General features: G+C 40.4%; 1 protein-coding gene across 1 annotated transcript; it reads right to left on the bottom strand.

Annotated features, from left to right (window-relative positions):
* Window positions 1-1,063: 1,063 nt before the first annotated feature.
* On the bottom strand, window positions 1,064-2,604 carry LOC134644747 (interferon-inducible GTPase 5-like). The gene is made up of 3 exons (XM_063497788.1): window positions 2,383-2,604; window positions 1,817-2,156; window positions 1,064-1,689 (listed from the first exon to the last, which is right to left on the bottom strand). The coding sequence occupies exons 1-3, from the start codon at window positions 2,602-2,604 to the stop codon at window positions 1,064-1,066; spliced, it is 1,188 nt and encodes a 395-aa protein (XP_063353858.1).
* Between the last annotated feature and the right edge of the window lie 10,267 nt (window positions 2,605-12,871).

Genomic DNA, 12,871 nt, shown 5'->3' with positions numbered 1-12,871 from the left:
TTGTTAGATGAATGTTTATAATGGGACTTTCCATTTGGAGTCGGGGCAGATGTCTATCTGGAAACAGGAATAAGAATAAAGAAAAGTTTCCTCCACCTTTTGTGTTCTTGATGTTTGAGATCAGATTAGAAAACATGAGGAAGCTTCAGTTTTCCTGTGAAGGATTCCTCTCTTATTGGTTTTATTTAGTGAGTTATATTTTGTGTGCACACAGAATCACAACTGAATGTTAGATTAAGAACTGCAGTCAGACCCAAACACTGTTTACCTGCCAGACGATCAGCTGATCTTCCTCAATGATCAGCACACCTGCTTCCACTTCCTGATCAGCCTCTCAGGATTTATTTCGCTGCTCCATCATCATCCACCTTTTACCAGAGTGTCTGTGAAATACATTCCTGACATTTGTTCTTTTCTAACAGATGAATAATTGGACAGTTGTTGTGAATGAGCCATATAAATAAAATTAAATTGAAACTGATTCAGTGAAATCTGTTGTTGATTTAAAAACAAATCAAACACACTGACACTAATGCTAATGTGTTTATAAACAGCATTTTATTATTAACATGGCTGATGGTTATAAACAGTTTATATTAGTTGTAGTTCCTGATGCAGCCCACTGGGGGGCAGTGAAAACAAACTGTTTTATCATTTTACTAAATCACAAATAAAATACAAGTTCAGATAAAAACAGCAGCCATCATATCAGCTGATTACACACACAATGTGAACAAGCATCACAGCAATGATTCAGCAGCTCCTCTACGTTATAAACAGGTTTTATCTGTAAAACAGGATCAAATTTATTCTGATCGCTGTGAAAGATAAATGTGCAGCTGACTGTGACTCAGTACATATATATTGTTTTGGCTTTGTTAAATATTGCAGTGAGAGTGAGAGTGTGGAGCAGACACACAGCAGGGTCAGAGGTCAAATCCAGGACACTGCATTTAGCTGAGCATGTGGTCACCTGTTGAACCTGTGAGCTAAACTGGTGCCTGGATTCAGTCATTTAGGAGAATTTACACACAGCACACAGTCACTAAGCTTCATTTGAGTTTTACTGACCCAGAGCTTTTTCAAACACCTTCTCAGCATCTTCAGCGAGCTCACTGAGGATAACATTCAGAACTTTGTAAGTTGTAGTGAAAGAGAGACCCATGGCTACTGGGATTCCAATGAATGGAATAAATCTGAATGCTTCCTCTGCTGCAATTAATGAAGCTGTGCGTCCCACTTGGGTCATCACCTTCTGGAGGAGCTCTTTAGTTATTTCTGCTGCAGCCAGTGGTGAAATGATGACAGCATGCAGATCAGTGTATGACACACCTGTTCTGTCAGAAAGTCTCTGCAGAGACGGGATATCGAGACCAAACGCATAAACATAATGTGTGACAGCACCAACCAGCAAAGCAGCATCAACAGCAATAGAAAGACCAGGAAGTGGAACAGCTGCTCCAGCTGCAGACAGAGTGGCCAACCAATATAATCGGAGCTTTAAAGTTTTTTTCTTCTTCCTGATGATCTCTGGGTTGATGTTGGGCATGACGAACAGCAGAGCATCTCTCTTCTTTGAAGGAAGCTCTCTGTCTAAGGTCTCATGTAAGAGATTGAAGTCATACAGGTGGAGCTCAAAGCTGGACACCAGGAAGACCTGCGGAGACTCGAAGCCTAATCCTCCGAGTCCTGTTTCACAGAAGGAACATGTTAACATGATTACACACGTAAATACAAATGATGTAGAGCTAAGACCTGAATATGAAAGTGAATCCATAAAGTTATCTCACTGAGCTGTAAGTGATCAGACACTCACTCTGAACACAGTCGTCTCTGATTACTTTGAGAGTCTCCTCTTTATTGAAGTCTTTCTTTCTTCTCTCAGCTCGCATATTGTTGTCAATCTTTGAGCGAACAAAGTAGAAATTTTTCTTCATCTTCTGAATCTCCTGAGCGAGTTTCACGTCATTTTCTCTGAAGCAAGTGTCTGAGATGATGATGAAGAAGTCAAACTTCTGAAATCCAACAAGCTTCAGGTACTTCTTAGCTGGAAACTTGGTGGTGCCGATCCCAGGAAGATCCCATAACATAACATTGGGATAGTTTGGATGGGGGTACGGTGTGACCTCTAAGGTGGTTTCTGTTACACCAGTAGGCTCGGTCCGCATTTTTGTGGGTATGGACTCCACCAGGGGTGCTGTTTTTTAATGATTCTGTTCATAGTTTTACTGGAAAGAGATTTAAGGTGCAGCCAAGGGGAGGACGGTGTCTGGCTCAGTGACCTCAGGATCTTGTTTCTATGTTTTGCAGATGATGTGGTTTTGTTGGTTTCACTGAGAAACAGTCTCCAAGATTGGGGCAGTTTGCAGCCAAGTGTGACACGGCTGAGAGAGAATCTTCATCATCGGACATCCCTCTGAAGGCATTAACAAAGGTGGATTTTCCAGAGCCAGATTCTCCTGTGATGGCGATATTTAGTGCAATATTATTTTGTTGTTTCAAATTTTTTTCAATCTTTGCAGCTGCTGCAGCAGTGTCGTTGTTCTGCAGGGCTTCTTTAACTCCAGGAATGTCTTCCATATATAAGTCATCTTTGTCCTCCATGCTGATCCTTAAAAAAAGGAGAAAAAATGTGGAAAATTTGACTTTTTTCTTGAACTGCAGAATTTATACTTAGCTACTTTAATTTGACATTAAAATGTAATCATACGTAATGATCAGGTTAAACCGAAACCTGAAGATCAATCTTTAAAGTTGATTATGAGGTGGGATCTCAGTTTTTGGACTATGTCTATTTTAAGTTTTGGGAGGCCACTGGAATAAAAATAAAACTAGTTTAACATGTTGCTCCATGAGAAGCACGAGCTGTGAGTGTATCATCAGTCATGTAGTGACTGTTCATGTTTAAATGTGAGGCTTTTAGACATGAAACAGACCATAAACTTGGATGTTAGAAGAAAACTAGACTGACATGAATAAGACTGAAGGCGGGTCAGTGCGGATTCATATTAGTTCATAAAGCACAGTTACTGAGACGTCTGTAGATTATTCAGTATTTATTTCAGTGTGCTGTGCAATTTTTTAATCACGTTTAAAGATCGCTCCAACGTAAATTAATGAGCAAATCAGTTATTATTACATATTTCTACATTATCTCCCATGATGCTCCTTTTCTGGCCGATCATTTAACAAAGTGCTTAAAATGATAGTTTTGACTTTTCTTAAAAGAAGAAGAAGAAGAAGAAGTGTATATGTGGCTAATGAAGCGTATCGTGCACAGTTTGCATGGTAAATATTAACCACAGAGAAACGAGGAACGGCAATAAAAACACGTACAGCTGAGCTGTGATTTCATCAAGTACACGGGAGCTCCAGCTGTGCGTCCTGGAAAGTCTGGACTTCCGAGTCAAACCAGCAAGTTCTAACTGAGCAAAGCTGTCTGATACTGAGGAACACCTCTTACCTGTCTGGACCTTTAGAAAGAAGAGATCAATGAGAATATGGCAATGGTGTGCTTGGTTTCAACGTAACTTTATTCTTTCATGAGTTATTTACAAGTTTCTCTTTGTTCACAGCCATTGACATGTCGAAGAGGTTAACACATGAGGAGCGGATCGAAATTGTGTTGATATCTGGTGAACGCAGTAACCGGGTCATTGCAGCAGATTTCAATGCAAGACACCCTACGAGACCACCCATCTCCCATGCTACAGTTAGCAAACTGCTTGCTAAGTTTCGTGAAACTGGTTCAGTGTTGGATTTGCTAAAATGTGGACGCAAGAAAACTGTCACTAATGAAGAAACATCAGTGGCTGTCCTAGCTTCATTCAGCAAGAGCCCACAGTGTAGCACTCGCCGCATGTCACTGGAGAGTGGCATTAGTCGAACATCCCTTCGGCGGATATTAGCTACTCACAAATGGCACCCTTACAAACTCCAGCTACTGCAGCATCTCAACGAGGATGACCCAGATCGGCGCACAGAATTTGCAGAATGGGCCAAACAAAAATTGGAACAGGACCCTCAGTTCACGCAGAAGATTTTGTTCAGTGATGACGCAAACTTTTATGTGAATGGTGAAGTTAACAAACAAAACCACCACTATTGGTCTGACACTAACCCACACTGGATGGATCCCTCCAAGACTGTTGGAACAACAAAAGTGATGGTTTGGTGTGGTATATGGGGTACAACGATAGTGGGTCCATTCTTCATCAATGGAAACCTCAAGGCCACTGGATATTTGAAATTGCTACATGATGATGTGTTTCCCTCTTTATGCACTGAAGCTGGCACGTTCCCTGAGTTTTTCCAGCAAGATGGTGCACCACCACATTATGGGTGCCAGGTCCGAGCATTCCTAGATGAACAGTTTCCTGGAAAGTGGATTGGTCGTCGTGGGCCAGTTGAATGGCCCCCAAGGTCTCCCGATCTGACTCCCTTAGACTTTTATCTTTGGGGTCATCTGAAGGCCATTGTCTATGGTGTGAAGATACGAGATGTGCAGCACCTGAAACTATGGATACTGGATGCCTGTGCTGGCGTTTCTCCTGCGGTGTTGCTATCAGTGTGTGAAGAGTGGGAGAAGAGGGTTGCATTGACAATCCAACACAATGGGCAGCACATTGAACACATTTTATAAGTGGTCAGAAACTTGTAAATAACTCATGAAACAATAAAGTTACGTTGAAACCAAGCACACCATTGTTTTTCTTGTGACATTACCAATAAGTTTGATGTGTCACATGGCCCTCTTCCTATTGAAAAAACAAAAGTTGTATCCAAGATGGCCGACTTCTAAATGGCCACCATGGTCACCACCCATCTTGAGGAGTTTGCCCCCTCACATATACTAATGTGCCACAAACAGGACTTTAATATCACCAACCATTCCCATTTTATTACGGTGTATCCATATAAATGGCCCACCCTGTACTATCTAACCAACTTGTAACAGGACTGCTGCTGACTGATGTCTTGTGTTGTTCATGTCTTTAATTCAGTATCTGTGATGAAGCTGACTTCCATCTCTCAGTGAAGAAACTGTGCTGTATTGATGGTTTCAACAGTGGCTTCGACTGATTAAGTCCTATAATGTTGAAAAAGAAAGTTAATCATTGAAAAAAGTCGGTTAATGTTGAACAGTAAGAGTAATTTGAGTTTGAGTATCAGCTACTGTAAACACTGAATGCTTAAAGCCTGGTTTTACAGCCAGCTGTATAAGTACAATGTAGAGTCTTATCATAGTTTCGATGACGGGGCAGTAACCATTCAGTCTGGGTCACAGTGATATCTGACAAACTGCACCATCTATAGGAGATGAACCCAGACTCACTGCATTCAGTGAGTCTGGGTGAAGAGAATTAAGAAGAATAATGTGTCATAAATGACTCATGTGGTCAGTCGTCATTCTGTTTTTGTTTTCACTTTGAGGCTGGAGGTGTTATTGAGGTGATACAAAGCAGGTCTCCTCCTGCTGTGGCTGACCAACAAGGAGATATTTAATGACACATTTACTCCAATTTTATTTATACAGAAGAAGAAACACTCAGTGCATCATGGGAATCCTCCAGCAGCCTACAGCTATTGCAGCATGTGAAAGACTCGGAGCCACACAGCGTTCTGTAACTGTTTCTTTCTTTTATTTAACGTTATGCGCACACAATGCGTCCAGCTCACCACCTCTGATTTCTCTGTGGCCAACTTTCCAGTTGGCTCCACTGCCGGTCCTCCGCGTCACTAAAGAAGGAACAGAGTTCATCAGTGTGATTCCTTCCACCTGGCCCTCAGGTCACCTGATCAGGTCAACTTCAGGGTCACCTGATCCAGCACTAACTATATGCTTTACCAAAACGTTTTAAGCCTAGTCTTTAAAGTAGAGATGGTGTTTGTCTCCTGACAGATTTGAGTGAAATGTGTGTCTCATTCATCCCGGTAAGGAAATCCCTGAAAGTTGACTTTGTTTAAGTGGATGTTGTGTTGTCAGTGGAAGTGAATTGCATCATGGGAAGTTTCACAGCATTGTATATTAATTAACATGAAAATATGTCAGATTTAGCTACACGGGCAGTTACATTTATTCAACAAAAGCAAACCAAACATGTGAAAATAAATCAGAGAGAAATGCATACATGCATGCAGTGGGTTCAGAAACTAGTTAGACCTTCATTTTTTTCAGCTTTATTATGTTGCTACAACATAATACAATTGCTTAAATTTATTTTTCTGCTCATAATTCTACACTCCCTATTCTATAATGAGCAGAAAATTGTAAAGAGATTCTTTGAAGTTTTAAAAATTTTAGAGATATGTCACCATTATGAATCACATTTGGACCCTTTCACCTTTGGCAGCAACTAGCAAAACTTCAGCATACAGGAGATTTTTTGCCAGGCCTGAGGGTGTTTTTAAGATCCTCATTTCATATTTAGTGGTGACTCGAACCAAAAACCATCGCAGATGAAACATTTTGTCACCAATAAGTTAGGTACAGACGAAAGTTAAACATAACACGTGAATAAACAGTTTGTAAAATCCTGTCCACACCACATCCAGTAATTATAGAAACTAACTCAGCTGGGGTTATGAAGTGTTATACGGTGCACTGGGAACAACTATTTAAAATTAAATTAAAAACAACACTGTTATTATGTTCAGTCACAACATTTTTATTAATAACAGGCAGCAATGACAGTTCATTACAGTTCACATCTGTGATACTTGTGTTGTAGTTCACTGTGAATACTGGAGGGCAGCGAACTCATCACACTACAGTCATCTATACTGTTCTATACTTATCAGATTGGACCAATCAGGAGAAATAATTTTTGTTATTACATTATCACATAATAATTTCCAACATAACAAATACTGAATTATTCAATTCAATTCAATTCAATTTTATTTATATAGCGCCAAATCACAACAAAAGTCACCTCAAGGCGCTTTATATTGTACAGTCATATGACCCCCTATGAGCAAGCACTTTGGCGACAGTGGGAAGGAAAAACTCCCTTTTAACAGGAAGAAACCTCCGACAGAACCAGGCTCAGGGAGGGGCGGGGCCATCTGCTGTGATTGGTTGGGGTGAGAGACGGAAAACAGGATAAAGACATGCTGTGGAAGAGAGACAGAGATTAATAACAGATATGATTCAATGCAGAGAGGTCTATTAACACATAGTGAGTGAGAAAGGTGACTGGAAAGGAAAAACTCAATGCATCATGGGAATCCCCAGATTCCCATGATGCATTGAGATGATGAATTATAACGAGTGTATGATATAAAGTACTAGCATAACACAGAGAATGAGAAATTCGGCAGTTTTTTTGTTGTGCACACAGGTTATATATAAATGGATGGAAGGAAGGAAGAAAGGGTGGGTGGATGGATGGATGCAGGATGGATGGATGATGGATGCATAAATGTAGCTGCTCCTGCAATTTGGCTCAACACCTTCAGGAGGAGCTCTTTCGATATTTTCACCGCAGCCAGTGGAGAAACAATGATGGCACGCAGATCGGCGTATGGCACGCCTGTGCTGGCAGACAGTTAGTGATGCGCGAATCATGAACGAATCGTTCAATACTCGAGAATCACTTTACTGACTCATGAATCATGATTCACAAGCGCAACTGACTCATCCCTTTTGCTGTTAGCAAACTAATTTCATTAGTACAAATATATCTAGCTTATAATTAAAATTGTGTGTAAAAAAACAACAGCCAGTTTATTAACAAAAACATTTCTGCTCTGAACTGGAAGAAAAAGCCCTGAGTAGAAGCTCACATCAAGACAAAATCTCCTCAGCTCACAGTAGCATCGCTCTGCTACCATGCTAACAGCACATTTGTGTTACTCACCCCCTCCCTTGCTGTGCTGAATCGTAGCATGAACGAATCACTGGCTGTGTCCCAATCCAGCGATGCACGCTCCGGAGTACGCATTTTGAGACCTATTATGTCACAGCGACGCAGTGACGGCTATCCCAATCCGAAGTGTACTCCAAATGAGCCGTCAATTTCGTGAATTGAATTCACATAATATGACCACACATTACGGTGTGTCACAGAAGAAGAACTTATTTTAGTTTAGGTTTCTGAGATCACAAAATTATTTGTTTTGTTTTCAAAATTATTTTTTATTTTAGGTCACTAAAATGATCCACATCTGTTTTTAGTATTTAGTTTAGTTTCACTGAACTATAATAACTTTAAAGTAAACACGATTATGGTACCATAAAAACATCCAGCAGTGCTCTGATTGGTTGGAGGTCCACAGTAACTTCTGCTGCTGATAATTGTCGTTATAAACTGAAACTAAACTGAAACTAAACTGAAACCAGAAAGAGCTCAGGAAACTGGAGACGCAGGTACGTGTAAGTTTGTATTTCTGTGGTGTGAAAATGCTTCATAATCAGTCCAGATATGAAACTATAACTTACGTTATATGTAGGGAAATGTAAACATTTGTGTGTCTACACGACATTATAGGGCAAAAAGCAATGACTGTGATGCATTTGGGTGCGCCTCGTAAACTTAACAATCTCTACACAAATAGCTGGTGAGGTTGTTAAAAGCTGGTACATTTCTGTTAAACTTATAATCATCACTTTGTTCAAAACCCAAAGCAACAACAAACTTCTACACATTTAGTTCTACATGTTGCAACAACACTTATTATGGTATAATACTGCTACGGGGTGTCGTCCTATTATTGTAATAGTTGGAAGGTTTACTAGTGTGAGTGCAGCGGCTGCCATTACAGGCGAGCATGTTGCTCTCCGTGCATCTGTTTAGAGACACCGTACACTACTTAACCCTGGCACATGTACGTATGTACGAACAGGGCGGAGACCTGGCTTGTATGGTCTTGTTCTGTTAACGCCAAATAACGGACTGTTATTTTGTTTAACTGTCTGACCTCCGAGTTGTCCGGCTAACGTTCACACAATTCAATTCAATTCAATTCAATTCAATTCAATTCAATTTTATTTGTATAGCGCCAAATCACAACAAAAGTCGCCTCAAGGCGCTTCATAGGTACAGAGAAAAACCCAACAATCATATGACCCCCTATGAGCAAGCACTTTGGCGACAGTGGGAAGGAAAAACTCCCTTTTAACAGGAAGAAACCTCCAGCAGAACCAGGCTCAGGGAGGGGCGGGGCCATCTGCTGTGATTGGTTGGGGTGAGAGAAGGAAAACAGGATAAAGACATGCTGTGGAAGAGAGACAGAGATTAATAACAGATATGATTCAATGCAGAGAGGTCTATTAACATATAGTGAGTGAGAAAGGTGACTGAAAAGGAAAAACTCAATACATCATGGGAATCCCCGGCAGCCTACGTCTATTGCAGCATAACTAAGGGAGGATTCAGGGTCACCTGGTCCAGCCCTAACTATATGCTTTAGCAAAAAGGAAAGTTTGAAGCCTAATCTTAAAAGTAGAGATAGTGTCTGTCTCCTGAATCCAAACTGGAAGCTGGTTCCACAGAAGAGGGGCCTGAAAACTGAAGGCTCTGCCTCCCATTCTACTTTTAAATACTCTAGGAACAACAAGTAAGCCTGCAGTGTGAGAGCGAAGTGCTCTAATAGGGTGATATGGTACTACAAGGTCATTAAGATAAGATGGGGCCTGATTATTTAAGACCTTGTATGTGAGGAGCAGGATTTTGAATTCTGGATTTAACAGGAAGCCAATGAAGGGAAGCCAATACAGGAGAAATCTGCTCTCTCTTTCTAGTCCCTGTCAGGACTCTTGCTGCAGCATTTTGGATTAACTGAAGGCTTTTCAGGGAGTTTTTAGGACTTCCTGATAATAATGAATTACAGTCGTCCAGCCTGGAAGTAATGAATGCAGGAACTAGTTTTTCAGCATCACTCTGAGACAGGATATTTCTAACTTTAGAGATGTTGCGCAAATGGAAGAAAGCAGTCTTACATATTTGTTTAATATGTACTGGGGCACACCACGTGCCCCTCTGGACCTACTAGTTGCTCCTTCCTCGCCAGACCGCCGTTACAATGTGGAACTTTTAAATGTTCTACACAAAAATTAATGTAACTAAATTATTATCAAAAAAAATTTTCTCAAAGATTTTAGTTCATCATCAGTTACCGATATGATTAGTTTTAACTTGTTGAACTGCAACATTTATCCCCTTTACTGTAAAAGTGAGGCTGCTGATTTAATGGGCAGTCTACACCTCTACCCCCACCTATCTTAACTTTTTATCTTTTTTTTAAAAAAAAAAGATCTTTTTCTTCATTTAAAAGCTCTGAATATGCTACCTGCCATTTAGATCTGCACTCCCTGCTGGTTTGTGGTGCTGTTGGAAGTATAGCAGTTTTTTTGTTTGCCAACTGCCTCAAAGAAGAAGAGTCTCTGAGTTCAACAGTTTTCAGCATTTTAAGCTCAGCAGGACACGGACAGTTGGAATTACATATATAAAAGTTTCTTGATTCTGGCTTTTGACCAGCATTTTGTGTTTTTAAACTTTTTTTTTATTTTTGCATCTAATATATTAGTTGTAGTTTCTTGGTAAAGGCTGAGTTATTTTCATTATGATAATGACAGTGGCTTTACAGATACTTTGTTAGTGTACTTAAGTAGAATTTTAAAGTATCTGTGCTTTACTTGAGTATTTGTATCTCTGGCAACTTTTTACTTTTAATCGCAACATTTTTAAACAAATATCTGTACTGTAGGGATCCACTACCTTTCGTAGCCTCACACAGCTATTTTTGTCACTGTTTCCTCCTCGTGTCCTTACCAGGCATGTCTGGACAATGTTATATCATGAGGAAGACTTTAAAAAAATCTATACACATAAAACACACACAAGCAAGTACATACAGTGACATTTTAGACCTTCAGAATACTGTATATACTATGGCCACAAGTTTCCATCATGGTGCTGATCCAGAATCCTTCCCTTATTATTTATTACTAGAGCTACAATAATAAAGCAATGAGAAAAAAGTAATAAATATGAAATATTGTATTTATGATGATTCCATTTGTTTCGCTATCCACTCTGTGCAGGCAGAAAGCTTATTAAATTTTTAAACTGTAGAGATACAATAATTTTCCTGCTGTAAAATCAGCATTTTGTCATATTTGAAATATAAATCTAATATAATCTGTTTCTTAATGTACATTCTTTAAAATACAGTGTGCGTTTAAATATCATAATTATTGTTGAGCTGAAATTTTCACAAAAGTCAAATGGCTGAACAACAGTTTCACTTGCTGTTTTTGGGGGGAGGGGCTAAAGACACTGAACATTTAAAGAAAGAAAGATTAAGCCAGTACAACAAGGCTCCAGTCTGTGCAGACCGCATCATCAGAATTACTGCTGAATACAATATTTATCATCTTTCCAGCACCAACACGCAGGTAAACTTCCATCGTTTGGTGAAATGATCTATGTCCTGTTTCTTCTTATTTGTTCTTAATCTCCACAGTACCGAGTAAGTGGGTAGATTTGTCTGTGTGTGTCTATTTGTCACTAAAGCAGCTCGAACCGCAGTAGTTACAAGAAAAAGAAAACGGGACGGGAGAAGCACTCGGAAGCGGGGGGGGGGGGGGGGGGGGAATTCATGTAATTAAATCTTCCAAACAATAAGAAAAGTCATTAGGAGAAAAACAACACCTTCCAGTCACATCATAACACTGAACACAAACCACAAACATCTCAAAGCGCTCCTGTCTCAGTGGTGGACTGTTACAGCTCAGGGACCATCTACAAAGTTCAACACTGAAATAAGAGAGAGAGACGATTATTGTTTGCATTACAAAGTGTAACCAGCCTTCACTGAAGGTAAGAGTCACTTCCTTACATAGAGAGAGAGAGAGCTGTGCATGAAGTGTGATTTTATCGTGGTGGAAGCAAAACAGTAAAAGTCAGAGGGAATTCATGACGATGTTTATGTGAAGCGTAGTTTGGATCTTCTTTTGCTGCTGGTTCAGTCAATATTGTTTGGAGACATAAAAACCTGCAGCTTCAGAATCAGCGCAAAAAGGGCGTGAACACAAAGCGGGGACCCGCCGAAACATCAGAATCAGCGAGCTGTCGGCTTTCAGCCCCGACCGTGTCCGTGCCGTCGGGTGAGAAAGGCGACATCTCACTGATTCTGATCCGTCGGAGGCTCCGCGCTGTGTGTTTACGTCTTTGTGCAGAATCCGTGTACCTGCTCTCATTTACTGTTTTAGCTGTTTGGTGGTTGTTGAAATGTTGTGAGGTTTAACCTGAGATTCTGGCGTTTCAGGCAAAATAAATTTATATTAAAAAATTGATTCAGGATTTTAATGAATTGATATCACGTTATCCAAGCTAGAATCGATTTTAATCGATAAATCGATCATCAAAGCCCACCCCTAGTAATAATCATCAAGAACTAGCCATAACTCAGTATGTGATGTAAAAGTTGCATCACAATTTGTCTTTTCAAAGATAAATTCTGTTAGGACATGGAAGGGAGTGAACGCTGCCACGTTTTGGCTGCCGCTGCTCTCTCTATACTTATCGCTTAGTATAGCTACGCAAGTTTATTTTATTCCCTAAACCTATATTGTCTGACAGGTAAAGTGTTTCTCTGCCTTACCAGTCGGCTGGCGTGCTTTTACTGTCAGCTGTTAGAATCAGCTTTTAGCCGCTGGGCTGACTGTTAAGGTTCTGTTCTTCCGGGCTCTTCTTGCTGGGTTTTTTCTGTCCATACTCAGGCCTGTCTCCTTCACTCTGAGGTACAGGGCATCAGAACTACTCTATCTACGCTTCCAGCATATCTTGGCCCTTCTGCCGGCTTTACTGCTGCACCTGGACATCGCCTGGCGCCTGCGTCGAGAGTATGTTCTCCGTGGATACAG

Source organism: Pelmatolapia mariae, linkage group LG16_19 (assembly GCF_036321145.2).
Source record: "Pelmatolapia mariae isolate MD_Pm_ZW linkage group LG16_19, Pm_UMD_F_2, whole genome shotgun sequence".
Lineage (NCBI taxonomy): Eukaryota > Metazoa > Chordata > Actinopteri > Cichliformes > Cichlidae > Pelmatolapia > Pelmatolapia mariae.
Note: the sequence above shows the minus strand (reverse complement) of the source record. Positions and strands in the feature narration are given on the sequence as shown.